At 43.7% G+C, this 26754-nt stretch overlaps 1 protein-coding gene and 4 non-coding genes across 5 annotated transcripts in view; all 5 read right to left on the reverse strand.

The window, feature by feature from the left end:
• Nucleotides 1–3415: 3415 nt before the first annotated feature.
• Nucleotides 3416–26754, reverse strand: part of LOC139454238 (kelch domain-containing protein 4-like) — a 29088-nt gene continuing 5749 nt past the window's right edge. Inside the window, exons 4-12 of the mRNA XM_071235843.1 lie at nucleotides 20027–20125; nucleotides 18782–18918; nucleotides 16823–16915; nucleotides 15107–15333; nucleotides 14272–14417; nucleotides 13715–13806; nucleotides 7158–7590; nucleotides 5661–5766; nucleotides 3416–4616 (exon numbers count right to left, since the gene is read on the reverse strand). Of these exons, the coding sequence (XP_071091944.1) occupies nucleotides 4417–4616; nucleotides 5661–5766; nucleotides 7158–7590; nucleotides 13715–13806; nucleotides 14272–14417; nucleotides 15107–15333; nucleotides 16823–16915; nucleotides 18782–18918; nucleotides 20027–20125 (1533 nt within the window). The 3' untranslated portion in view covers nucleotides 3416–4416. The remainder of the gene's footprint in view (nucleotides 4617–5660; nucleotides 5767–7157; nucleotides 7591–13714; nucleotides 13807–14271; nucleotides 14418–15106; nucleotides 15334–16822; nucleotides 16916–18781; nucleotides 18919–20026; nucleotides 20126–26754) is intronic.
• On the reverse strand, nucleotides 20831–20964 carry LOC139454603 (U8 small nucleolar RNA). The gene has a single exon (XR_011652466.1). It is a non-coding gene; the product is annotated as a U8 small nucleolar RNA (small nucleolar RNA).
• LOC139454604 (U8 small nucleolar RNA) lies at nucleotides 21436–21569 on the reverse strand. The gene has a single exon (XR_011652467.1). It is a non-coding gene; the product is annotated as a U8 small nucleolar RNA (small nucleolar RNA).
• On the reverse strand, nucleotides 22645–22778 carry LOC139454606 (U8 small nucleolar RNA). Its single transcript, XR_011652468.1, has one exon. It is a non-coding gene; the product is annotated as a U8 small nucleolar RNA (small nucleolar RNA).
• LOC139454599 (U8 small nucleolar RNA) lies at nucleotides 23850–23983 on the reverse strand. The gene has a single exon (XR_011652462.1). It is a non-coding gene; the product is annotated as a U8 small nucleolar RNA (small nucleolar RNA).

Below are 26754 nucleotides of genomic sequence, written 5' to 3' on the forward strand. Positions count from 1 at the left end.
GCAGGGGCAGCCATGCATCCACATCAATAGATGCACTCGCACAATATACAGCACACAGATATAACTTGCAGGGGCAGCCATGCATCCACAGCCATAGATGCACTCTCACAATATACAGCACATAGATAGGACTTGCAGGGGCGGCCATGCATCCACATCAATAGATGCACTCTCACAACATACAGCACATAGATAGGACTTGCAGGGGCAGCCATGCATCCACATCAATAGATGCACTTTCACAACATACAGCATATAGATGACTTGCAGGGGCAGCCATGCATCCACATCAATAGATGCACTCTCACAACATACAGCACATAAATAGGACTTGCAGGGGCAGCCATGCATCCACATCAATAGATGCACTCTCACAACATACAGCACATAGATGACTTGCAGGGGCAGCCATGCATCCACATCAATAGATGCACTCTCACAACATACAGCACATAGATGACTTGCAGGGGCAGCCATGCATCCACATGAATAGATGCACTCGCATAACATACAGCACATAGATAGGACTTGCAGGGGCAGCCATGCATCCACATTAATAGATGCACTCTCACAACATACAGCACATAGATGACTTGCAGGGGCAGCCATGCATCCACATCAATAGATGCACTCTCACAACATACAGCACACAGATATGACTTGCTGGGGCAGCCATGCATCCACATCAATAGATTCACTCTCACAACATACAGCACATAGATAGGACTTGCTGGGGCAGCCATGCATCCACATCAATAGATGCACTCGCACAATATACAGCACACAGATAGGACTTGCAGGGGCAGCCATGCCTCCACAGCCATAGATGCACTCTCACAATATACAGCACACAGATAGGACTTGCAGGGGCAGCCATGCATCCACATCAATAGATTCACTCTCACAACATACAGCACACAGATAGGACTTGCTGGGGCAGCCATGCATCCACAGCAATAGATGCACTCTCACAATATACAGCACACAGATAGGACTTGCTGGGGCAGCCATGCATCCACAGCAATAGATGCACTCTCACAACATACAGCACATAGATAGGACTTGCAGGGGCAGCCATGTATCCACATCAATAGATGCTCTCGCACAATATACAGCACACAGATATAACTTGCAGGGGCAGCCATGCATCCACATCAATAGATGCACTCGCACAACATACAGCACATAGATAGGACTTGCAGGGGCGGCCATGCATCCACATCAATAGATGCACTCTCACAACATACAGCACATAGATAGGACTTGCAGGGGCAGCCATGCATCCACATCAATAGATGCACTTTCACAACATACAGCATATAGATAGGACTTGCAGGGGCAGCCATGCATCTACATCAATAGATGCACTCTCACAACATACAGCACATAGATGACTTGCAGGGGCAGCCATGCATCCACATGAATAGATGCACTCTCACAACATACAGCACATAGATGACTTGCAGGGGCAGCCATGCATCCACATGAATAGATGCACTCGCATAACATACAGCACATAGATAGGACTTGCAGGGGCAGCCATGCATCCACATTAATAGATGCACTCTCACAACATACAGCACATAGATGACTTGCAGGGGCAGCCATGCATCCACATCAATAGATGCACTCTCACAACATACAGCACACAGATATGACTTGCAGGGGCAGCCATGCATCCACATCAATAGATTCACTCTCACAACATACAGCACATAGATAGGACTTGCTGGGGCAGCCATGCATCCACATCAATAGATGCACTCGCACAATATACAGCACACAGATAGGACTTGCAGGGGCAGCCATGCCTCCACAGCCATAGATGCACTCTCACAATATACAGCACACAGATAGGACTTGCAGGGGCAGCCATGCATCCACATCAATAGATTCACTCTCACAACATACAGCACACAGATAGGACTTGCTGGGGCAGCCATGCATCCACAGCAATAGATGCACTCTCACAATATACAGCACACAGATAGGACTTGCTGGGGCAGCCATGCATCCACATCAATAGATGCACTCTCACAACATACAGCACATAGATAGGACTTGCTGGGGCAGCCATACATCCACATCAGTAGATGCACTCTCACAACATACAGCACATAGATGACTTGCAGGGGCAGCCATGTATCCACATCAATAGATGCACTCGCACAATATACAGCACACAGATATAACTTGCAGGGGCAGCCATGCATCCACATCAATAGATGCACTCGCACAACATACAGCACATAGATAGGACTTGCAGGGGCGGCCATGTATCCACATCAATAGATGCACTCTCACAACATACAGCACATAGATAGGACTTGCAGGGGCAGCCATGCATCCACATCAATAGATGCACTTTCACAACATACAGCATATAGATAGGACTTGCAGGGGCAGCCATGCATCTACATCAATAGATGCACTCTCACAACATACAGCACATAGATAGGACTTGCAGGGGCAGCCATGCATCCACATCAATAGATGCACTCTCACAACATACAGCACATAGATAGGACTTGCAGGGGCAGCCATGCATCCACATCAATAGATGCACTTTCACAACATACAGCATATAGATAGGACTTGCAGGGGCAGCCATGCATCTACATCAATAGATGCACTCTCACAACATACAGCACATAGATGACTTGCAGGGGCAGCCATGCATCCACATCAATAGATGCACTCTCACAACATACAGCACATAGATGACTTGCAGGGGCAGCCATGCATCCACATCAATAGATGCACTCGCATAACATACAGCACATAGATAGGACTTGCAGGGGCAGCCATGCATCCACATTAATAGATGCACTCTCACAACATACAGCACATAGATGACTTGCAGGGGCAGCCATGCATCCACATCAATAGATGCACTCTCACAACATACAGCACACAGATATGACTTGCAGGGGCAGCCATGCATCCACATTAATAGATGCACTCTCACAACATACAGCCCACAGATATAACTTGCAGGGGCAGCCATGCATCCACAGCAATAGATGCACTCTCACAACATACAGCACACAGATAGGACTTGCAGGGGCAGCCACACATCCAAATTAATAGATGCACTCTCACAACAAACAGCACATAGATAGGACTTGCAGGGGCAGCCATGCATACACATTAATAGATGCACTCTCACAACATACAGCACATAGATAGGACTTGCAGGGGCAGCAATGCATCCACAGCAATAGATGCACTTTCACAATATACAGCACACAGATAGGACTTGCTTTTCTATACATGATTATGACAGCTGATGTTTTGTCAGTGAGTCAACTATTCCTTCTCTAGTTGACATATACCAGATTATGGATGATCATTGTCGCCCAGTCACAAGAAATCCAACATGACAAACCCTCCCAATCAACACCAGTCAGACGGCATAAAAGACATTTATTGAAATGGACAAAAATAATTCACAATACATTTCATAGGGTAAAGGGGTAGATACCATTAATACCAGCACTCAGGATATTCACCCAAGCCAAGGAAGACTTCAGCCAGGATCTTCCACCAGGCTTGGTAGGATTTCAGCCAGGATCTCTGGCCAGGCCTTGTATGACCATCAGCCAGGATCTCTGGCCAGGCCTGGTATGACCATCAGCCAGGATCTCTGGCCAGGCCTGGGTTGACCTTCTTTTCCTCATTCTACACATATTGCATCAAGGAGGACACATGGTGGGACAGTGGCAATATTTTAGAGATTCCATAATAACGTATCATGCTAAGTAAAGATTTTCTTTAACACAAAAGTATGTGTGATTAAAAGCTAAATACACCCATTCTCATTCAATAACAACAGCAACATTTATGAAGACACACAGAAATCTTAAACAGCAGCATAACCTTTACCTGTCCAAACACGTGTGTTGCATGCTGTACAGAAGGCTTCTCATACAGGCCAGTTACCAACACTCTTTACTCTGCAACATCCTCATCACTCTGGTGATGGAGTCACAACACGTGCCATGACTCTTACTTTACTCATCTTGAATCTAGATTTTCCCTTCATCTACTTTTCTGGTGTCCTCCGCTGTGTCGCTGCTGTAGTATTGCTAAGGCGTAAAAAAACTATCCACCCTTTCGTCTTACATGAAATATCTTTTACCCACGCCAATACCAGTGTCACCTTGTGATCGGTTGTCACATATCTTGAACCCTCAATGACCCATCAGTCTTTGGTTCTTATATTTCCTAATCTAACAGATTGTCCATTTCAAAATAACAATTTCCTCCAACAAATTCATCCATACATGCCACATGCCACTCAGATGTCAGTGCACCCCATTGCCAAAGCCGGATTCATGAAGTTCACTGTTCAGTCCTTCACAAAAGTTCCCACAAAGCTCGGCTCCAACAGAGTAGTCCAGGAGTTACCTCCCCTCATCTGTTACTGCAGGCACTTTTACACAAGTCTTTGGCCAGTTTGACCAGTGTCTTCCCCTTCACCCCCAGGCCTTCCTCATCACTGAACTCCTGGGCTTTGGTCATCCAGTACTCACGCGTCCGGTCAAAGTAGTCGGTAACCGACTCACCCTCCGTCAGCGCTGGTGCATCATCAAAACATATATCCATGTCGGAATCTGAAGAGAAGAGTGAAATTCGAAAAATAAAGGTAATACTAGAGTTGGTCAAACTTCTGAACTTATTGAATATTAGGTTACAAATGTCTGCCCACTTCATATACTGTATGGATGTTTCAACGTTAGTGATATGATATTGATGCATATCAGTTAATCACACAGATAATGTGCATCAATGTGATCTTGAACTTTTTCACGTGACAATCCTTCTAAAAACATCATGTCTGAATACAAACCGAGAATACAAACAATCTACCTAGTGAATGCCAGGTTTAACAGATCTCCTTCACAGGTAGCCACTGAGTGATCATTTCAAACAGCTAGGGTGGAGGTTTTGTGTAACAAACATAAAGGACACTACAATTTATATTTGAATAATTACAGTGTTGCAAGATATGTTCAATCAAGATGTTGTACTGCTGACGTCCTGAAATGGCGTTCCACTGTGACCTAAAGACAAGTGCTTCATGAGCATCTTCAAGTCCACACTGATGTCTGACCTACTGGCAAGGTAGTCAACTGATGCTAAGGAAGTCAGTGACTTCTGTAAGCTTTCCTTACTTTACAGTCAATCATATTTATTGACAATATCTTACTCTTGCTCTATATAAATTACAAATACTGTGCTTTGATATAGCCATTCTGTGTTTTCAAAAAGAACTTGGCATATAGTAACTGTTTCATTCTCCAAAGTAGCTACACAATACTACACACTCAAAGATTGTGGTCTAATTTCTACAAAAGTATGTTCCTATTAATATTTGTTTATTTGTGTTTGTTTGTTTGTTTGTTGTTTCATGCCACACTCAGCAATATTTCGGCTATATGATGGCAGTCTGTAAAAAAATTGAGTTTGGACCAGACAATCCAGTGATTGACATCATGATCGTCGATCCACGCAATTGGCATCAACCAAGTCAGCGAGTCTGACCACCCGATCCTGTTAGTCGCCTCTTACGACAAGCATAGTCACCTTTTAAGGCAAGCATGGGTTGCTAAAGACCTATTCTAACTCAGATCTTCATGGGTTCCTATTGAATATACCATCATCATCATCATCGTCATCATCATCATCATCATCCTCTCCCCCACAGGCCTCATCCATCTTCGCATCATCCTCATCATCAGAAGAATCGGAGTCCTCCCACACCTGCAAATAAAGTAATCAGTGCACATTGACACAGTTGAACACTGAGCAATTATTGACGATTGGACGAGAGCAACTAAGTTTGTAATACTCACTCTGAACACCTCAAATATGAAAATCATTTGATGACACATGATTTGTTGGGGAGCACAGACCAACCAGCCATTGACACCTTATATTAAATGATTCAAACAGCCAGACTTGTCCATGTTGTCTGTGTCCTCGGACTCGCCGTGTAAGTGACTTGCATCCCCTCTCAATGTGTATGTTTAAGGGATACAATATTTTGCTACTAGCTGTGAGGGTACTGACATTACTGCTTTGTTGAATCAGCATTTGAGGTCAACTGAAACTGTTTATGGTTTGGAAATATTTTATGTCCGTTTCATCTACTTCTGTTTGCTGGAAACAACAACTTTACATCAGTTTGGTTTGTTTTTGCTTTTTTGTTGTTTAAAGCCGCACTTAGCAATATTCCATCCATATGACAGCGGGTTGTAAATGATCGAGTCTGGACCAGACAATCCAGTGACTGACATCATGAGCATCGATCCACACAATTAGGATATGATGACATGCATCAACCAAGTCAGCGAGCCTGACCACCCGATCCCGTTAGTCGCCTCTTACGACGAGCATAGTCCCCTTTTACAGCAAGCAGGGATTGCTGAAGACCTATTTTAACCCGGATCTTCACAGATCAACTTCACATAAAGTTCAGATATTTTGTATTCTTGGTTTACAGAAACAATGGTGAAAACATCCTGTCCTGTAGATGAGAAAAATAATAAAATATGAATGATGTTTCAGAATTATTTTCTGCTGTTCTTGAAACCATTATCCAAATATGTCACCATGTGTGCTGTGTTAGTTAAGCTTGTCCCTTCTTGCAGTATGCACGCCTGTTTTGTGGTGAAGCAGGAAGTGTCCATTCAACAACAACAAAATAGAGCCTTTCAGATTTGATCAAATGAATCTGAAATTGTTTTGTTTCAAACAGCAGGGTTAAAAGTACCAATGACAATTACAATCAGATTGGCACATTATGTTTTGTGTTTGTTTTGATTGTTGTTTAATACTACACTCAGCAATATTCCAGCTATATGACGGACTAATCAAGTCAGGACCAGACAATCCAGTGATTGACAACCTGCGCATGCATCTACACATGCAGCAACCAAGTAGGCTACCCTGACAAATTAACGAGTGCCCTGCGGCTAGCTTCTAATCAATAATATTTCTATAATCCTTACCATTCTTTCCCCAGCCAATACAGTAGTTTGTATAGCTTCCTCTGATAATGCTTCAGAGAAAGTGTGTATCTGTGCCCGATATGCCTCCAAAACAAACATAGAAGCTATACCTCATTTGACCTCCAAATCCCCTGACCTCACCTGTAATTTCTTGTCCTCAGCAATGATGACCTTCCATTCATCGACCTTGTTCAGGTCCAAGGAGTAGAAGTCCGCTAGCGTCAGCTGTTTGTCTCCGTCCTCATATATTCCCCCGTACATGTACAGCACACCGTTCTTGACAGTCATGAGAGGATTCATCCGCGGCGAGGGCTTGAACAGATCCACATCCATTCCACTCTCTATGGGCTCCCCATCTTCATCAACAGCGCCCCCTTGTGGGCCGATCGTCACTTTGAATATACCGTCATCATACGTGGTCTCTGAAGCCTCAGCACCATTGTCACCAGATTCATTCTTGAGTGACAAGTTCTCCAGACTTTCCTCTGCAACCTCCATCTCCTCCTCCCCCTCCATATCTTCCTCCCCCTTCTCCTTGCGGCGCTTCTTCTTCTCCCCCTCATCCTTCTTCCCCCTTCAAGAACACAAGTGAGGAATGTTCATGCCCCAGTCACATCCTTGAGGATCCAGTTTATCATATCTCCATTCTATATAGATAAACACCCTCGACCTAGTCACCACCTCAGCTTTGTTTTAAGTCCAATTTGAAAGACATTCATCAAATAACCATGGTTAAGTAAGCAGCAGCATCACCAGGCCCATCTTGTTGCAACTTCCCTCCCTCTATCTTATACTCACAAAAACAATTTTTTCCAGCTATAAGATCATTAATAACAGTCTGCTAACTCAAAGATATCTTTAGATGTTCACTCATACACAATTTGTAATTAAGATCTAAACTCAAGTTCAAAAGAAAACTTTGATTGGTAACTGATTTCATTCTTATGAGTGAGAGAAATTCTGAGCTAAGTTGGTGATGAAAAAATGAGGTTCCAGGGCATTTATCGTTTGTTTGTTGTTTAACGCCACACTCATCATTATTCCAGATATATGAAGGCGTTCTGTGAATAACTGAGTCTGGACCAGGCAATCCAGTGATTGAGATCATGAGCATTGATCTACACAGAGATACGATGACATGCATCAACCAAGTCAGCGAGCCTGACCCTCCGATCCCGTTAGTCGCCTCTTATGACAAGTATGGTTTGCTTTAGACCTATTCTACCCCGGATCTTCACGGCTGTAATAAAATGGAGATCAACTATCTAGTCACAGATATTAATACTTACCCAGGTATAAAGGTTCAGTGTCTGAAACTCAGCAGAGTAAACTGAGAGCCTTAAGGGCCAGCACATTTCAAAAACTGTAGAACCATTGGGACAACTGTAGGCCCAAACATTTTAGCTGAAGCAGAGCAACGTACTTGAGTGAGTGAGTGAGTGGGTGGGTGGGTGGGTGAGTGAGTGAGTGAGTGAGTGAGTGAGTCACTGAGGGCCCAGTCGATTACAGTGCACTCCTACAACAAGCATCGGTTACTGAGGGCCCAGTCTATTACAGTGCACTCCCACAACAAGCATCGGTCAGTGAGGGCCCAGTCTATTACAGTGCACTCCTACAACAAGCATCGGTCACTGAGGGCCCAGTCTATTACAGTGCACTCCTACAACAAGCATCGGTCACTGAGGGCCCAGTCTATTACAGTGCACTCCTACAACAAGCATCGGTCACTGAGGGCCCAGTCTATTACAGTGCACTCCTACAACAAGCATCGGTCAGTGAGGGCCCAGTCGATTACAGTGCACTCCCACAACAAGCATCAGTCACTGTTGGCCCAGTCGATTACATTGCACTCCTACAACAAGCATTGGTCACTGAGGGCCCAGTCTATTACATCGCACTCCCACAACAAGCATCGGTCACTGAGGGCCCAGTCTATTACAGTGCACTCCCACAACAAGCATCGGTCACTGTGGGTCCAGTCTATAACAGTGCACTCCTACAACAAGCATCAGTCACTGAGGGCCCAGTCTATTACAGTGCACTCCCACAACAAGCATCAGTCACTGTGGGCCCAGTCTATTACAGTGCACTCCCACAACAAGCATCGGTCACTGAGGGTCCAGTCTATTACAGTGCACTCCCACAACAAGCATCGGTCACTGTGGGTCCAGTCTATAACAGTGCACTCCTACAACAAGCATCAGTCACTGAGGGCCCAGTCTATTACAGTGCACTCCCACAACAAGCATCGGTCACTGTGGGCCCAGTCTATTACAGTGCACTCCCACAACAAGCATCGGTCACTGAGGGCCCAGTCTATTACAGTGCACTGCCACAACAAGCATCGGTCACTGTGGGTCCAGTCTATTACAGTGCACTCCCACAACAAGCATTGGTCACTGAGGGCCCAGTCTATTACATTGCACTCCCACAACAAGCATCGGTCACTGAGGGCCCAGTCTATTACAGTGCACTGCCACAACAAGCATCAGTCACTAAGGGCCCAGTCTATTACATTGCACTCCCACAACAAGCATCGGTCACTGAGGGCCCAGTCTATTACAGTGCACTGCCACAACAAGCATCAGTCACTGAGGGCACAGTCTATTACAGTGCACTGCCACAACAAGCATCAGTCAGTGAGGGCCCAGTCTATTACAGTGCACTCCTACAACAAGCATCGGTCACTGAGGGCCCAGTCTATTACATTATCGTGTGTTTAGTCCATGTGTGAATGTTGTGATGATATTACCAAATAGTTGAGAATATCTGTACTTGGAGGAAACCGGACCGCCACTTTGTTGTGTACCGGGGTTACCTATGGTGCCACGGGAGTACAAGATAAATGTTCGAAGAACTCGATTCATGATGAGGATGCAACTTTCAGTTCTTGTCACAGACACTGTCAACCATTGCAAAGTACACAAAATGAAACCCAAAGGTCAATGTATTCAGAACACTCTGTCTGAAATCTACACATACACAACTATCCTTCTTTGCCCCTTATATCCACACATATCTGAGTGGAATGCTCTGCCAGATTTACCCAATTTTAATTCTGCATCCCTGGTGCCACAAATACCCAAGTGGAAAGCTGCACTAGGTGTACACACATACCAAAGTGCAATACAGTGCAAGATACCCACACGTACCTGAGGGCAATGCCATGTCAAAAACCCTACATACCCAGTAACTGCACTGAGAGCAATGCCTTTCTAGATACCCACACATACTTGAGAGCAATGCCGTGCCGGATACCCCTACGTACCTGAGTGCAATGCCTTTCTAGATACCCACACGTACCTGAGTGCAATGTTGTGCCAGATACCCCTACGTACCTGAGAGCAATGCCTTTCTAGATACCCACACATACTCGAGAGCAATGCTGTGCCGGATACCCCTACGTACCTGAGTGCAATGGTGTGCAAGATACCCCTACGTACCTGAGTGCAATGCCTTTCTAGATACCCCTAAGTACCTGAGTGCAATGCCTTTCTAGATACCCACACATACTCGAGAGCAATGCCGTACCGGATACCCCTAAGTACCTGAGTGCAATGGTGTGCAAGATACCCCTACGTACCTGAGTGCAATGCCTTTCTAGATACCCCTAAGTACCTGAGTGCAATGTTGTGCCGGATACCCCTACGTACCTGAGTGCAATGCCTTTCTAGATACCCACACATACTCGAGATCAATGCTGTGCCGGATACCCCTACGTACCTGAGTGCAATGCATTTCTAGATACCCACACATACTCGAGAGCAATGTTGTGCCGGATACCCCTACGTACCTGAGTGCAATGCCTTTCTAGATACCCCTAAGTACCTAAGTGCAATGCCTTTCTAGATACCCACACATACTCGAGAGCAATGCCGTACCGGATACCCCTAAGTACCTGAGTGCAATGGTGTGCAAGATACCCCTACGTACCTGAGTGCAATGCCTTTCTAGATACCCACACATACTCGAGAGCAATGCTGTGCCGGATACCCCTACGTACCTGAGTGCAATGCCTTTCTAGATACCCACACATACTCGAGAGCAATGTTGTGCCAGATACCCCTACGTACCTGAGTGCAATGCCTTTCTAGATACCCACACATACTCGAGAGCAATGCTGTGCAAGATACCCCTACGTACCTGAGTGCAATGCCTTTCTAGATACCCACACGTACCTGAGTGCAATGTTGTGCCGGATACCCCTACATACCTGAGTGCAATGCCTTTCTAGATACCCACACATACTCAAGAGCAATGCTGTGCCGGATACCCCTACGTACCTGAGTGCAATGGTGTGCAAGATACCCCTACGTACCTGAGTGCAATGCCTTTCTAGATACCCCTACGTACCTGAGTGCAATGCCTTTCTAGATACCCACACATACTTGAGAGCAATGCTGTGCCGGATACCCCTACGTACCTGAGTGCAATGCCTTTCTAGATACCCCTAAGTACCTGAGTGCAATGCCTTTCTAGATACCCACACATACTTGAGAGCAATGCTGTGCCGGATACCCCTACGTACCTGAGTGCAATGCCTTTCTAGATACCCCTAAGTACCTGAGTGCAATGTTGTGCCAGATACCCCTACATACCTGAGTGCAATGCCTTTCTAGATACCCACACATACTCGAGAGCAATGCTGTGCCGGATACCCCTACGTACCTGAGTGCAATGCCTTTCTAGATACCCACACATACTTGAGAGCAATGCTGTGCCGGATACCCCTACGTACCTGAGTGCAATGCATTTCTAGATACCCACACATACTTGAGAGCAATGCTGGGCCGGATACCCCTACGTACCTGAGTGCAATGCCTTTCTAGATACCCCTACGTACCTGAGTGCAATGCCTTTCTAGATACCCCTAAGTACCTGAGTGCAATGCCTTTCTAGATACCCACACATACTTGAGAGCAATGCTGTGCCGGATACCCCTACGTACCTGAGTGCAATGCATTTCTAGATACCCCTAAGTACCTGAGTGCAATGCCTTTCTAGATACCCACACATACTTGAGAGCAATGCTGTGCCGGATACCCCTACGTACCTGAGTGCAATGCCTTTCTAGATACCCCTACGTACCTGAGTGCAATGCCTTTCTAGATACCCCTAAGTACCTGAGTGCAATGCCTTTCTAGATACCCACACATACTTGAGAGCAATGCTGTGCCGGATACCCCTACGTACCTGAGTGCAATGCATTTCTAGATACCCCTAAGTACCTGAGTGCAATGCCTTTCTAGATACCCACACATACTTGAGAGCAATGCTGTGCCGGATACCCCTACGTACCTGAGTGCAATGCCTTTCTAGATACCCACACATACCTGAGTGCAATGCCTTTCTAGATACCCACACATACTTGAGAGCAATGCTGTGCCAGATACCCCTACGTACCTGAGTGCAATGCCTTTCTAGATACCCACACATACCTGAGTGCAATGCCTTTCTAGATACCCACACATACTCAAGATCAATGCTGTGCCGGATACCCCTACGTACCTGAGTGCAATGCCTTTCTAGATACCCCTAAGTACCTGAGTGCAATGCCTTTCTAGATACCCACACATACTCGAGATCAATGCTGTGCCGGATACCCCTACGTACCTGAGTGCAATGCCTTTCTAGATACCCACACATACTCGAGATCAATGCTATGCCGGATACCCCTACGTACCTGAGTGCAATGCCTTTCTAGATACCCACACATACCTGAGTGCAATGCTTTTCTAGATACCCACACATACTTGAGAGCAATGCTGTGCCGGATACCCCTACGTACCTGAGTGCAATGCCTTTCTAGATACCCCTAAGTACCTGAGTGCAATGCCTTTCTAGATACCCACACATACTCGAGATCAATGCTGTGCCGGATACCCCTACGTACCTGAGTGCAATGCCTTTCTAGATACCCACACATACTCGAGATCAATGCTGTGCCGGATACCCCTACGTACCTGAGTGCAATGCCTTTCTAGATACCCACACATACCTGAGTGCAATGCCTTTCTAGATACCCACACATACTTGAGAGCAATGCTGTGCCGGATACCCCTACGTACCTGAGTGCAATGCATTTCTAGATACCCCTAAGTACCTGAGTGCAATGCCTTTCTAGATACCCCTAAGTACCTGAGTGCAATGTTGTGCCAGATACCCCTAAGTACCTGAGTGCAATGCCTTTCTAGATACCCCTAAGTACCTGAGTGTAATGTTGTGCCAGATACCCCTACGTACCTGAGTGCAATGCCTTTCTAGATACCCCTAAGTACCTGAGTGCAATGCCTTTCTAGATACCCACACATACTCGAGATCAATGCTGTGCCGGATACCCCTACGTACCTGAGTGCAATGCCTTTCTAGATACCCACACATACTCGAGATCAATGCTGTGCCGGATACCCCTACGTACCTGAGTGCAATGCCTTTCTAGATACCCACACATACCTGAGTGCAATGCCTTTCTAGATACCCACACATACTTGAGAGCAATGCTGTGCCGGATACCCCTACGTACCTGAGTGCAATGCATTTCTAGATACCCCTAAGTACCTGAGTGCAATGCCTTTCTAGATACCCCTAAGTACCTGAGTGCAATGCCTTTCTAGATACCCACACATACTCGAGATCAATGCTGTGCCGGATACCCCTACATACCTGAGTGCAATGCCTTTCTAGATACCCACACATACCTGAGTGCAATGCTGTGCCATCTTCCCTTCTCCACCTCCAGCAGGTACATATCATTGTAAAAGGCACTCTTCATTTGTTCATCACTTTCATCCTGGAATATTAAGTAGATATGAAAATATGTGATTACTCACAGAATACACAGACTTCATAAGCAGTTACCCATTCTCATTCAACCATACATATTGGCAGAAACAGTACTTGGGCACCAATAAATTCCTGTGCTTGCCTCATCAGTGTGTGATGTCTGAACTTCAGGCTCTGAAGTATGTACATTTGCCTATTGTTCCAAAATAACACTGGCGCTTTCTTATCTTAGATGTTCTGTGTAAGCATTGTTAGCGGCAGTAGAAACTGTTGTAAATATATGTGTAGTAATTGTCAGTAGCAGTAAATGATTAGACTACTGGTAAAAATATATCAAGTGCTGCCATGGTCAGATTTGATCTGCAGGCAACAGGGGCAGATAGAGCTTTCCAGAATTAGTGCCAACTGGTTTCTGGGATACTTGAAAATCACCTCGTAACATTACCGGGTAGTAACAAAATCAAAGAGATACCTCATCGAAAACACCTCCAAACAAGACAGCTCTGTTACCAGGGGCAACAGTCAAAGACAAGCCACATCTGGTGCTGGGGTGTTTTCCGCTCTGCTTGACTGTTGTCCACCGCCACTTGACTGGCACAGAGCCATCCTTGATACGCCCTACAACAAACCCCCATTGTCAGTCGGAGTCTATCATGGAAACTAGATTTTTGTTGTTGAAAATCCCTAACTATTACAAGGCACCACTAGACCTATCTACATGCCAAGCTTGGAAAAGAAATATTTTACAATATTTTTCAATATCTGCTTCAGAAACAACATCTTGCACGGACCAACACACAGATGCACAAATGGGGAGTCAATTTTAATACCCCCCGCAAAATGTGTTGCGGGTATAAAAAATATATTCTTACCCTGTATTGCAGAAAACGACCAATTATTTTTACAATATCAAAATCTCAAATTGCTTATCATCTGTGAGTGAGTGAATGAATGAAGATTTACAGTCCTTTTAGTACTACCACAGCAATATCATCACTGGGACAGATCGGTGGGCAAATGTCAGAATCAATCTGGTGTCAATCAAGCCAACACTCAAACCACTAGGCTACCCACCCAACACCAGATCACCTGTGAGTGAGGTAGTCAAGGTTATATGCTGGTTTTAGCAGTATTCCAGCCTTATTGCCGCTGGGGACACCTGAAATTGGCTTCCCACTTTGAACCTATGCGATGAATCCAACATGGACCGTCAGCATGAAACCCAACCCTTTAACCACAAAGCTACCTCACCCCCGTATTAAGTCTGATGTACTGTCAGTGCTATCTATGTGAACTGGCATGCCTACCTTCCGGCATCAGGGCGAACATGTCCACGTGGGTCACCCCTCTGTCCACATCTCGCTTGACCTTCTCCTTGCTGTACCCTCCGTAAACAATGACCTTGGAGAGTTCAGGAACGGCAGCAATCACATGACCTGATCGAGGGGACGGGACCGTCCCCGACACTTCCAGCTTGGCCCATGTGTAAGTATCCATGTTGAAGGCATAGGCATCGTTATAGTACTTGTAATCTCTGGTAAAATATTGGACTGACGTTACAACATGTCTCTTCACAACAATTTTCTAATAATATTCCATAAACATCCAGTGAATGTAATCCATGTGTAATGCCACAGCCATCAGTATTCCAGCAGCCAGTAAACAGTCAAGCCAGGACAGTCAAGCCGGGACAGTCAAACCTGGACAGTCAAACCAATACGGTCAAGCCAGGACAGTCAAGCCAGGACAGTCAAGCCGGGACAGTCAAACTAATACGGTCAAGCCAGGACAGTCAAGCCGGGACAGTCAAGCCGGGACAGTCAAACCAATACGGTCAAGCCGGGACAGTCAAACTAATACGGTCAAGCCAGGACAGTCCAACTAATACGGTCAAACCAGGACAGTCAAACTGGGACAGTTAAGGCAGGCAAACCAGGACAGTCAAGCCAGGACAGTCACACCAGGACAGTCAAACTAATATGGTCAAACCAGGACAGGCAAACCAGGACAGTCAAACCAGGATGGTCAAACCAAAACGGTCAAACCAGGACGGTCAAATCAGGGCAGCCAGGACAGTGACTGTAAGCATGAGCAAGTATCCACAGCGCCTTGGCACAATCCCACTCAGGACACCCTACCATGTAGCTGATGACCAGATGCGAGTGATTATCACCTTCTGTATTACAATTGTTGTGAACTGACAAGGGAGTTTCTGATATCACCATAAAGCAAATTATTCTAATAACGAGTCTGGACTAGACAATCCAGTGACTGACACCACGAGCATCTATCCACGCAATTGGGATACGATGACATGCATCAACCAAGTCAGCGAGCCTGACAATCCGATCCCGTTAGTCGTCTTTTACAGCAAGCATATGAGTGAAAGTGTCCACAGTGGAATGTACAGGAGTTGATGATCTGAATGGCCATATTTGTGACATATTTGTGTGTGACATTATGATCCATGGTGAGATGACCATAGGACTCAGTATGTTAACTCAAAGAGCAAACAGGCTCAATTGTGCTGGGACAGGCAAGAGTTGTCACATCAGACAAAACTACATCATGATATTCGTTCCAGCCAACTTGTGTGGGTTTTACAAGATGGCAACTGTCCAATTACATAGCTACATTCTATAACGAGTCATCACAAAATGTTCTCCATGCTTCCTATGACACAAGCAGAGTGTTGTTCAGGGCCAACAGATGCCACATACCAGGGTGTTAATCTCTTGATAATGTCAGTTGAAAAAGCAGCTTACTTCCGCTTAGGCTAAAAAAAATTAATAATCTTGGTTCTCGGGCACCACCCTCATCATTATAAAGTCCGCCACACGTTTTGTTTTTATTTCCATTTTCAAAAAAATATAAAAATCCTAATACTTAAACACAATGCAAAACAATTTGAAAATGGAAACAAAAACAAAATATGCAATGAACTTTATGATGATGTGGACAGTGCTTGAGAACCAAGACTATTATTTTTTTAGCCTTATTAACATAATGCTCATTAGTCTCACCTGGTGTTGTCATGGAAACCACCAAACACTATCAGCTGCCTCTTGACTGCAACCATTCTGTGACCGCTCCGAGATGTGGGACCCCCTGGGGAGCTGGGAGATAATGGACATTATCTTTCTGTCACCAAGTTACATTCCAGCTGCTGACACTGGCTGTCTTGAATTAATCTTTACATTTACTGATTTTCTTGGATTTTGTGAAAGACAGATAACACAAGACTGGTTGAGTGCAATACCACTGTTGGTTTGAGTCATGACCAGGGGAGCTAACTCTATCCTAATGTTATCCAACTAAATGAAAGGCCATACTTGTTTACCTTAAATAACATGACATAATTTGGCCACACTTCTTTTATTTGTTGGTTGTGGGACTGTTTGGTAGAAGATCCTGGTCGGCCATCATGACCTATGATCTGTGTGGAGTCCATCACAACTGATTGCAAAAACCTCTGATTTTCCATTAATTCATCTGAATTTCCTGATATTTGGACTAAGTTTCAGAATTTGACCTCCAGAATCCTTAACCTTATATGGAGGTCAGCTAAATACTTAAGTTACCTTGTGCACATCTACAATCCGTCAACCATCATTTCGGCACCCACTTTTTCACCAATATTTTCCATTAACACACAATCATGCAACGAAAATTGGTTATTATGGTTAATGATCATTGACCTAACTTAAAATTCCACTTTTGTAATATTTAATGACCAAATAAAATATTTTCTCCATTGTTATGTAATTTTGTGACACGGCCTTGTAGTGGGGGAGGTAAAACCAGATGATTTAATGTCATCCAAAAATGGCACGTCGGCTGCATGCATGACCTAAGGTCACCTTAAAATCCAACCCGATGATGAGGGAATGTCTCAAAGACATGTTAATAAATAAATATCAGTTTTAAAATAAAATATGATTTAAAATACCTCAGTATATAAAAGTTTAATATTATACAAGAATTGGTGATCAAAACATCTTCCAAGTAGCTGAATATCTTGAAATTGCAGAGTGATGCACAGTTGTCGGAAAATGTGTGTTCAATGTCTGTGTCATCATAGGTGGAATGACATCACTCAATACCCGCTTGTCAAAACGATCCAGCTCTTCTATTTTCTTAGGATGTGGGATGACCCCCTTTGGTTTGATATCTGCAGGTTTAACACCCCTAGCAGGGGAGATAATTCAGATTAAAGTCATCCCCGACATGCTAAATGTATGCAATGTTTTCTTTGAGAAACAACAAAGTAATATCAAGGGTGTTTCTCTATATGATTCACTTTTGAAAAGACAATACACCTTACGAATAATATCACATAATCCCTTGACAACATGTCTCAACGTCACAGGAGATTTCTTGCCTACACCGATACTGTTGTTACAACCAGAGGTGTCGGGAGACCTACGGTCATGCACGTAGCAAGCATGTTAAAGACATACTATGTCATTGTTGTGAGACATTAAATCATCTGTTCCTACCCCCCAAAACAAGGCCATGTCAACGATCACAAAATTACATGTTAACAATGAAGAAAATATCTGCAAAATGATGGTTGACGGACTATAGTTCACACTGAGTGACCTTGAACTTCAATGTCATCCAATCATCTCAGAAAAATACCCCAGGGTTATATAGGAGGTATCTATCAGGTAAGAAGCTGCTAACATCTGTGTTTGAGAAAATTAATTATTGTGGCTGTGTTGAAATGCGAACTAACACATTACACTTGATTCATTACGTTGTTATGTCAACAAGTATCATGTAAACAACATGAAGAATGTAAACATGTGTTCAGTCAACATGCAAAATGAATACATTTGAAAGCAATATGGCCTTTGCATGCCACAATCGATAATACAGTTTCACACATTTATAGATACATGTTTTCTGCTTCAAAAAAAGTTCCATCCTAGTTAAACTCTTATAAAAATGACAAATATGCTGCTTTGAGAAGCTCTCACTTGATCATTTCCCATTGCTTGTTCTTGAGATGCAGCACCCACAGGTCTTTATAGTGGTAGAACTGGGACTGCGTGTGGCTGGAGAACTCCCCGCCGAACACCCACAGCTGCCCCCCGCCCTGGTGGAGACTCACAGCCTGGAGGAGGAGGAGGAGGAGGAGGAGGAGGAGGAGGTCAGTCTATAGACAACTACATCAGTATTCACTGTCAATATCTGCACCATCAACACTTCACCGGTTTGTACTTGTACATTCCCAAGTCCCCCTGAATACATTGGGCTGACATGCTGGGTAGTGTGACATGTATCCCTGTCGGGGTGGTTGAACAGCTTGCTTTCTGCAGGTCCGCCATTTGGAACTGCATGTACTTTACTCAGATGCAAACACAAGATACGGAGGCGGTCAGATACTTCAGTGCACTTCCTTCACCCTACATCTGTGCGTGCATGCGCCTGTGGGTGTGTTGTCTAATGCTGCATTCACCAACATTCCAGCTATATGACAGGAGCCTGTAAATCATCCAGTTGTGAAATGAAATCTATTGACTTATTATTATGACCAATGAACCATGCCGTTGGGGTGCGCTGACACGCCAGCAACCAAGTCACTGAGCCCGACCAACCAATCCATCAAATCATCTCTTACAACCAGCATAGGTTGGTAAGGACCAGTAGGGACCGGAATCCCCATGGGTTCCGAAATTAGTCCCCTCTTACGACCAGCAAATGGGGTGCTGGGGATATACCAGTATTCTACCATCGGTCCCCATGAGGCAGGTACAGTGAGTGAGTGCAGTGGGTTTAACACCCCTTTTTAACAGTTTTCCAGTTACATCACAGCATGTCAGCTTGATGTGGGAGGATGAGGTACCTAGAAATGGAAAGGTGTTTTTTTCCATTATATAGAGCGTGTATAGACCTTATTTCTCTGTTGTTTAACGCTGCACTCAGCAATACTCCAGCAATATGATGGCGGTCTGTAAATAATCAAGTCTGGACCAGACAATCCAGTGATTGACATCATGAGCATCAATCCACGCAATTGGAATATGGTGACATGCATGAACAAAGTCAGTGAGCCTGATCCCGTTGGTAGCCTTTTACGACAAGCAATGTCACCTTTTATGGCAAGAATGGGTTGCTGAAGAGCTATTCTACCCCGGATCCTCATGGGTCTCCCTTATGCACAGAACAAGTTATAGGTTAGGTCATTGCTTCGTGTTGATCCTCTACAACGGGAGTCTCACCTGATGGGCGCTGCGAGGAGGGGGCTGTTTGGGGGATGTCACCTTGTGCCAGTCATTCTTCCTGATGTTGTAGAAATACAAGTCATTGTACAGAAACATCTGAAACAAATAAGATTAAAAAAAAAAATGAAAATAGTTCACATGATATTGATGAAGTGCTGATGAGAGAAAAATGCCTCAAACTGCATGTCCCTCGAGATTTACAAGCCATTTGACTGTGGAAATTGTGCTTGAAGTGCTCACTTTATTCTGTACATGAACATTGCTATTTGTTGTACATGCTAATCTTCCCGAGGCAAGGGAGTTAACTTACTATGAAAGCCCTGTTTCCACCCTTCCCCAACCAGACTGAAATTATGGAGTTCTATTTTGGCTGGACTAACAAGTCTGTGCATAGTCCAATCAATATGGAGTAACAAAATCGACATCTCGTTCATAAAACAGCCATGCAGATTTCCATCGATTGCAGGATTTGCAAAGCATGTGTACCAACAACTCAGCGTCAACAGATATTTTCCAAATCTTTTCATGTTTCTAATCAAGGTCCTCATGTGATTTGACGCACTATGCAAAGTAAGACCTGTATTATTACAATATAGATCTTGATTATCAATCAGATTATCTTGTCTGGGCGCTGCCATTTTGTTTGAAGCAAATGCAAGTGATATGTTGGGAAGATAAATTTGTACAGCTCGTGGTATAAAACCCCATGTACCTGCAACAACTCTGCATTGGAATTAGTATCAGAAGTTATTCCAAGACATAATTTTACTTTTTGATTATAAAAGTGGTCATCAGGTATCAGTCAGAAGGTGAGAGCTGAGAAGCGTTGCGGTCCCCTCAGTCCCATGGAGTGTAACTCATAAGAATCATTCTCCAACATTCATCATGTTCTGTGGCCCGAAGGCCCACAGGTAAGAAGTTACAATACCTGATGACAATGTGATATGGTGAGAACAATTTGACTGTAGAGGGCTGACCTGAATGTCAACCATGGCTGCCATTTTAGCATGTTCATTTTATATTACAAAAATATTATTTAACTACACAAACAACATTCATTTCAAAATCATAGTCTTAACAACATATATCTTAAATTTATTGTGGTTTTAACAACCAAATAATTTGATGTTTGGTAAACAAGGAGACTTTGAAATCACTTTGACGCACTATGCAAAGTAAGACCTGTATTATTACAATATAGATCTTGATTATCAATCAGATTATCTTGTCTGGGCGCTGCCATTTTGTTTGAAGCAAATGCAAGTGATATGTTGGGAAGATAAATTTGTACAGCTCGTGGTATAAAACCCCATGTACCTGCAACAACTCTGCATTGGAATTAGTATCAGAAGTTATTCCAAGACATAATTTTACTTTTTGATTATAAGAGTGGTCATCAGGTATCAGTCAGAAGGTGAGAGCTGAGAAGCGTTGCGGTCCCCTCAGTCCCATGGAGTGTAACTCATAAGAATCATTCTCCAACATTCATCATGTTCTGTGGCCCGAAGGCCCACAGGTAAGAAGTTACAATACCTGATGACAATGTGATATGGTGAGACCAATTTGACTGTAGAGGGCTGACCTGAATGTCAACCATGGCTGCCATTTTAGCATGTTCATTTTATATTACAAAAATATTATTTAACTACACAAACAACATTCATTTCAAAATCATAGTCTTAACAACATATATCTTAAATTTATTGTGGTTTTATCAACCAAATAATTTGATGTTTGGTAAACAAGGAGACTTTGAAATCACTTTGACGCACTATGCAAAGTAAGACCTGTATTATTACAATATAGATCTTGATTTTCAATCAGATGATCTTGTCTGGGCGCTGCCATTTTGTTTGAAGCAAATGCAAGTGATATGAGAAGTTGAATCTGATTGGCCAATAGGAGGGACTGAGAAGGGACATTACTCATAATAGCCACTGGTGGAGCTACGATCGAGCCCAGAAATTCCAGCCCAGTTCGGCAAGGGTAGAAACTAGACTTTTCCCGTCCTTTAACTCCCTTGCCTCAGGAAGATGTTGTACATCACTAAGACAGATAGATGACTTTCAATTATATATCCAGGTTAAAAGGAACAATTGAAACATAGGCTCAGTGATAAAAGTACACACTTCATCTAATCCTTGGTACCAATAATATTCTTTATCATACCTCCATGTCAGAATGATGAGATCTGATTGGTCCACGCAATCATGATAAAACACTATGTATCCCGCCTTGGAGGGGAATAAATTTCTCAGGGGGTGAATAAATCCCTTATACCCTGCCATGAGCAACACCTGCTGCACATGGATTTCTGAGAGGCAGAATAATCCTTTATTCCCCACTTCAAATAAAAAAGCTGCATACTTTTTCCGAGTCATTGAAAGTCATGCAAAGCTAACCACCACTAAAATCGAACAACTATTTTCTATCTATTTTGAATTTGTTTTAATTCATTTACAATGTCATATTAAAACATGTTGGGAAGATAAATTTGTACAGCTCGTGGTATAAAACCCCATGTACCTGCAACAACTCTGCATTGGAATTAGTATCAGAAGTTATTCCAAGACATAATTTAACTTTTTGATTATAAAAGTGGTCATCAGGTATCAGTCAGAAGGTGAGAGCTGAGAAGCGTTGCGGTCCCCTCAGTCCCATGGAGTGTAACTCATAAGAATCATTCTCCAACATTCATCATGTTCTGTGGCCCGAAGGCCCACAGGTAAGAAGTTACAATACCTGATGACAATGTGATATGGTGAGACCAATTTGACTGTAGAGGGCTGACCTGAATGTCAACCATGGCTGCCATTTTAGCATGTTCATTTTATATTACAAAAATATTATTTAACTACACAAACAACATTCATTTCAAAATCATAGTCTTAACAACATATATCTTAAATTTATTGTGGTTTTAACAACCAAATAATTTGATGTTTGGTAAACAAGGAGACTTTGAAATCACTTTGACGCACTATGCAAAGTAAGACCTGTATTATTACAATATAGATCTTGATTTTCAATCAGATGATCTTGTCTGGGCGCTGCCATTTTGTTTGAAGCAAATGCAAGTGATATGAGAAGTTGAATCTGATTGGCCAATAGGAGGGACTGAGAAGGGACATTACTCATAATAGCCACTGGTGGAGCTACGATCGAGCCCAGAAATTCCAGCCCAGTTCGGCAAGGGTAGAAACTAGACTTTTCCCGTCCTTTAACTCCCTTGCCTCAGGAAGATGTTGTACATCACTAAGACAGATAGATGACTTTCAATTATATATCCAGGTTAAAAGGAACAATTGAAACATAGGCTCAGTGATAAAAGTACACACTTCATCTAATCCTTGGTACCAATAATATTCTTTATCATACCTCCATGTCAGAATGATGTGATCTGATTGGTCCACGCAATCATGATAAAACACTATGTATCCCGCCTTGGAGGGGAATAAATTTCTCAGGGGGTGAATAAATCCCTTATACCCTGCCACGAGCAACACCTGCTGCACATGGATTTCTGAGAGGCAGAATAATCCTTTATTCCCCACTTCAAATAAAAAAGCTGCATACTTTTTCCGAGTCATTGGAAGTCATGCAAAGCTAACCTCCACTAAAATCGAACAACTATTTTCTATTTTGAATTTGTTTTAATTCATTTACAATGTCATATTATAACATGTTGGGAAGATAAATTTGTACAGCTCGTGGTATAAAACCCCATGTACCTGCAACAACTCTGCATTGGAATTAGTATCAGAAGTTATTCCAAGACATAATTTTACTTTTTGATTATAAGAGTGGTCATCAGGTATCAGTCAGAAGGTGAGAGCTGAGAAGCGTTGCGGTCCCCTCAGTCCCATGGAGTGTAACTCATAAGAATCATTCTCCAACATTCATCATGTTCTGTGGCCCGAAGGCCCACAGGTAAGAAGTTACAATACCTGATGACAATGTGATATGGTGAGAACAATTTGACTGTAGAGGGCTGACCTGAATGTCAACCATGGCTGCCATTTTAGCATGTTCATTTTATATTACAAAAATATTATTTAACTACACAAACAACATTCATTTCAAAATCACAGTCTTAACAACATATATCTTAAATTTATTGTGGTTTTATCAACCAAATAATTTGATGTTTGGTAAACAAGGAGACATTGAAATCTTCTGGATTATTGTATATGGGTGGAGCTATCATTTACTTTTCTACACTCCAACTTCAATATAAGGCAAATGATAATGTTTAACATATTTTGATATTTTGAAGGACCCTGAAAAATCACCATATTGTGATTAGAGTAATAAAGTCTTAGTTAATGTAAAGAGAATTTATTTAAATGACTTATTCAACATTTCCCCTACATAGTGTTATAATGGGGCACATGGCCACCTCGCCACAAAATAAAGGAAGGTGCCACATGTCAACACTATCTCACATGCAAATCAACATACACCAGTTCACATCTAATTAATCTAATCACTGTCTATCAAACATATCTCTGGTGAAATCCCCATATCAATACTTTATTTGAAAAAAAATACAATTGGTGTTATTTCTAAGGTATGGTGACCTACTTCTGCACAAGTGGTTCACGCTGTGGAGTTATCTCCCTTGCACCATGTGCGGGATAGATGCTCCTACAAACTATACCTGCACATGCTTAAGCCATGATGAATCATTACCTAGACTGAGAAATAGACATTGGATTTAGGATTTGCAGTGATTTATCAAGACCTCCCAAGATGTTAATATTCCACCCCTAACCTGCAGCAAATGTCAGTACATATTCCCCAATTAGATTTCATAATGTCCCCCTTTCATCATTGTTCAAGTTTATTGTAGATTCACAATTGATGTTTAGTAATAACAGGACCAATGCTAATCAAAGACCTGAATACTTAGCTTTACATTACTGAATTGCATGCAATGTTAAAATACTTCTGAATTTAAGAAAATATTAACCTAAAACCAATCCCAATTTTGAACAATATACTGGTAATGACTGTTCACAATTTACTTAGTTGGGAATCCTATATAAATCTCTGATCTAGCTATCAGTGACATGTGGTTGTTGCAGCTATGACTACAGCCAGTGAACAGTGATCCTTCACTGAACTGTTCCTACAACAACTTCCTGTCTAGTCTAATGATCAAATCAAAACTTCAGGGTACAGGGATCTTGATGGGAAGTGACTTCAGGGACAGGAATCCATATGGGGACGTGACTTCAGGTGACAGGAATCCATATGGGGATGTGACTTCAGGGGACAGGAATCCATATGGGGACGTGACTTCAGGGACAGGAATCCTGATGGGGATGTGACTTCAGGGTACAGGAATCCACATGGGGACGTGACTTCAGGGACAGGAATCCATATGGGGACGTGACTTCAGGTGACAGGAATCCATATGGGGATGTGACTTCAGGGGACAGGAATCCATATGGGGACGTGACTTCAGGGACAGGAATCCTGATGGGGATGTGACTTCAGGGTACAGGAATCCACATGGGGACGTGACTTCAGGGACAGGAATCCATATGGGGACGTGACTTCAGGGACAGGAATCCATATGGGAACGTGACTTCAGGTGACAGGAATCCATATGGGGATGTGACTTCAGGGTACAGGAATCCACATGGGGACGTGACTTCAGGGACAGGAATCCTGATGGGGATGTGACTTCAGGGTACAGGAATCCACATGGGGACGTGACTTCAGGGACAGGAATCCATATGGGGACGTGACTTCAGGGACAGGAATCCATATGGGAACGTGACTTCAGGTGACAGGAATCCATATGGGGATGTGACTTCAGGGGACAGGAATCTTGATGGGGACGTGACTTCAGGGTACAGGAATCCATATAGGGACGTGACTTCAGGGTACAGGAATCCTGATGGGGACATGACTTCAGGGTACAGGAATCCTGATGGGGACGTGACTTCAGGTGACAGGAATCCTGATGGGGATGTGACTTCAGGGGACATGAATCTTGATGGGGACGTGACTTCAGGGTACAGGAATCCTGATGGGGACGTGACTTCAGGGGACGGAAATCCATATGGGGACGTGACTTCAGGGTACAGGAATCCATATGGGGACGTGACTTCAGGTGACAGGAATCCTGATAGGGACGTGACTTCAGGGTAGAGGAATCGTGATGGGGACGTGACTTCAGGGTAGAGGAATCGTGATGGGGACGTGACTTCAGGGTACAGGGATCCTGATAGGGACGTGACTTCAGGGTACAGGGATCCTGTTAGGGACGTAACTTCAGGGTACAGGAATCCATATGGGAACGTGACTTCAGGGACAGGAATCCATATGGGAACGTGACTTCAGGGACAGGAATCCATATGGGGACATGACTTCAGGGCACAGGAATCGTGATGGGGACATGACTTCAGGGTACAGGAATCCTGATGGGGACGTGACTTCAGGGCACAGGAATCTTGATGGGGACGTGACTTCAGGGTACAGGAATCCTGATGGGGACGTGACTTCAGGGGACGGAAATCCATATGGGGACGTGACTTCAGGGTACAGGAATCCTGATGGGGACGTGACTTCAGGTGACAGGAATCCTGATAGGGACGTGACTTCAGGGTAGAGGAATCGTGATGGGGACGTGACTTCAGGGTAGAGGAATCGTGATGGGGACGTGACTTCAGGGTACAGGGATCCTGATAGGGACGTGACTTCAGGGTACAGGG

This window comes from Haliotis cracherodii, unplaced genomic scaffold (assembly GCF_022045235.1).
Source record: "Haliotis cracherodii isolate W230 unplaced genomic scaffold, xgHalCrac1.p SCAF_10, whole genome shotgun sequence".
In the NCBI taxonomy this organism is placed as follows: Eukaryota; Metazoa; Mollusca; class Gastropoda; order Lepetellida; family Haliotidae; genus Haliotis; species Haliotis cracherodii.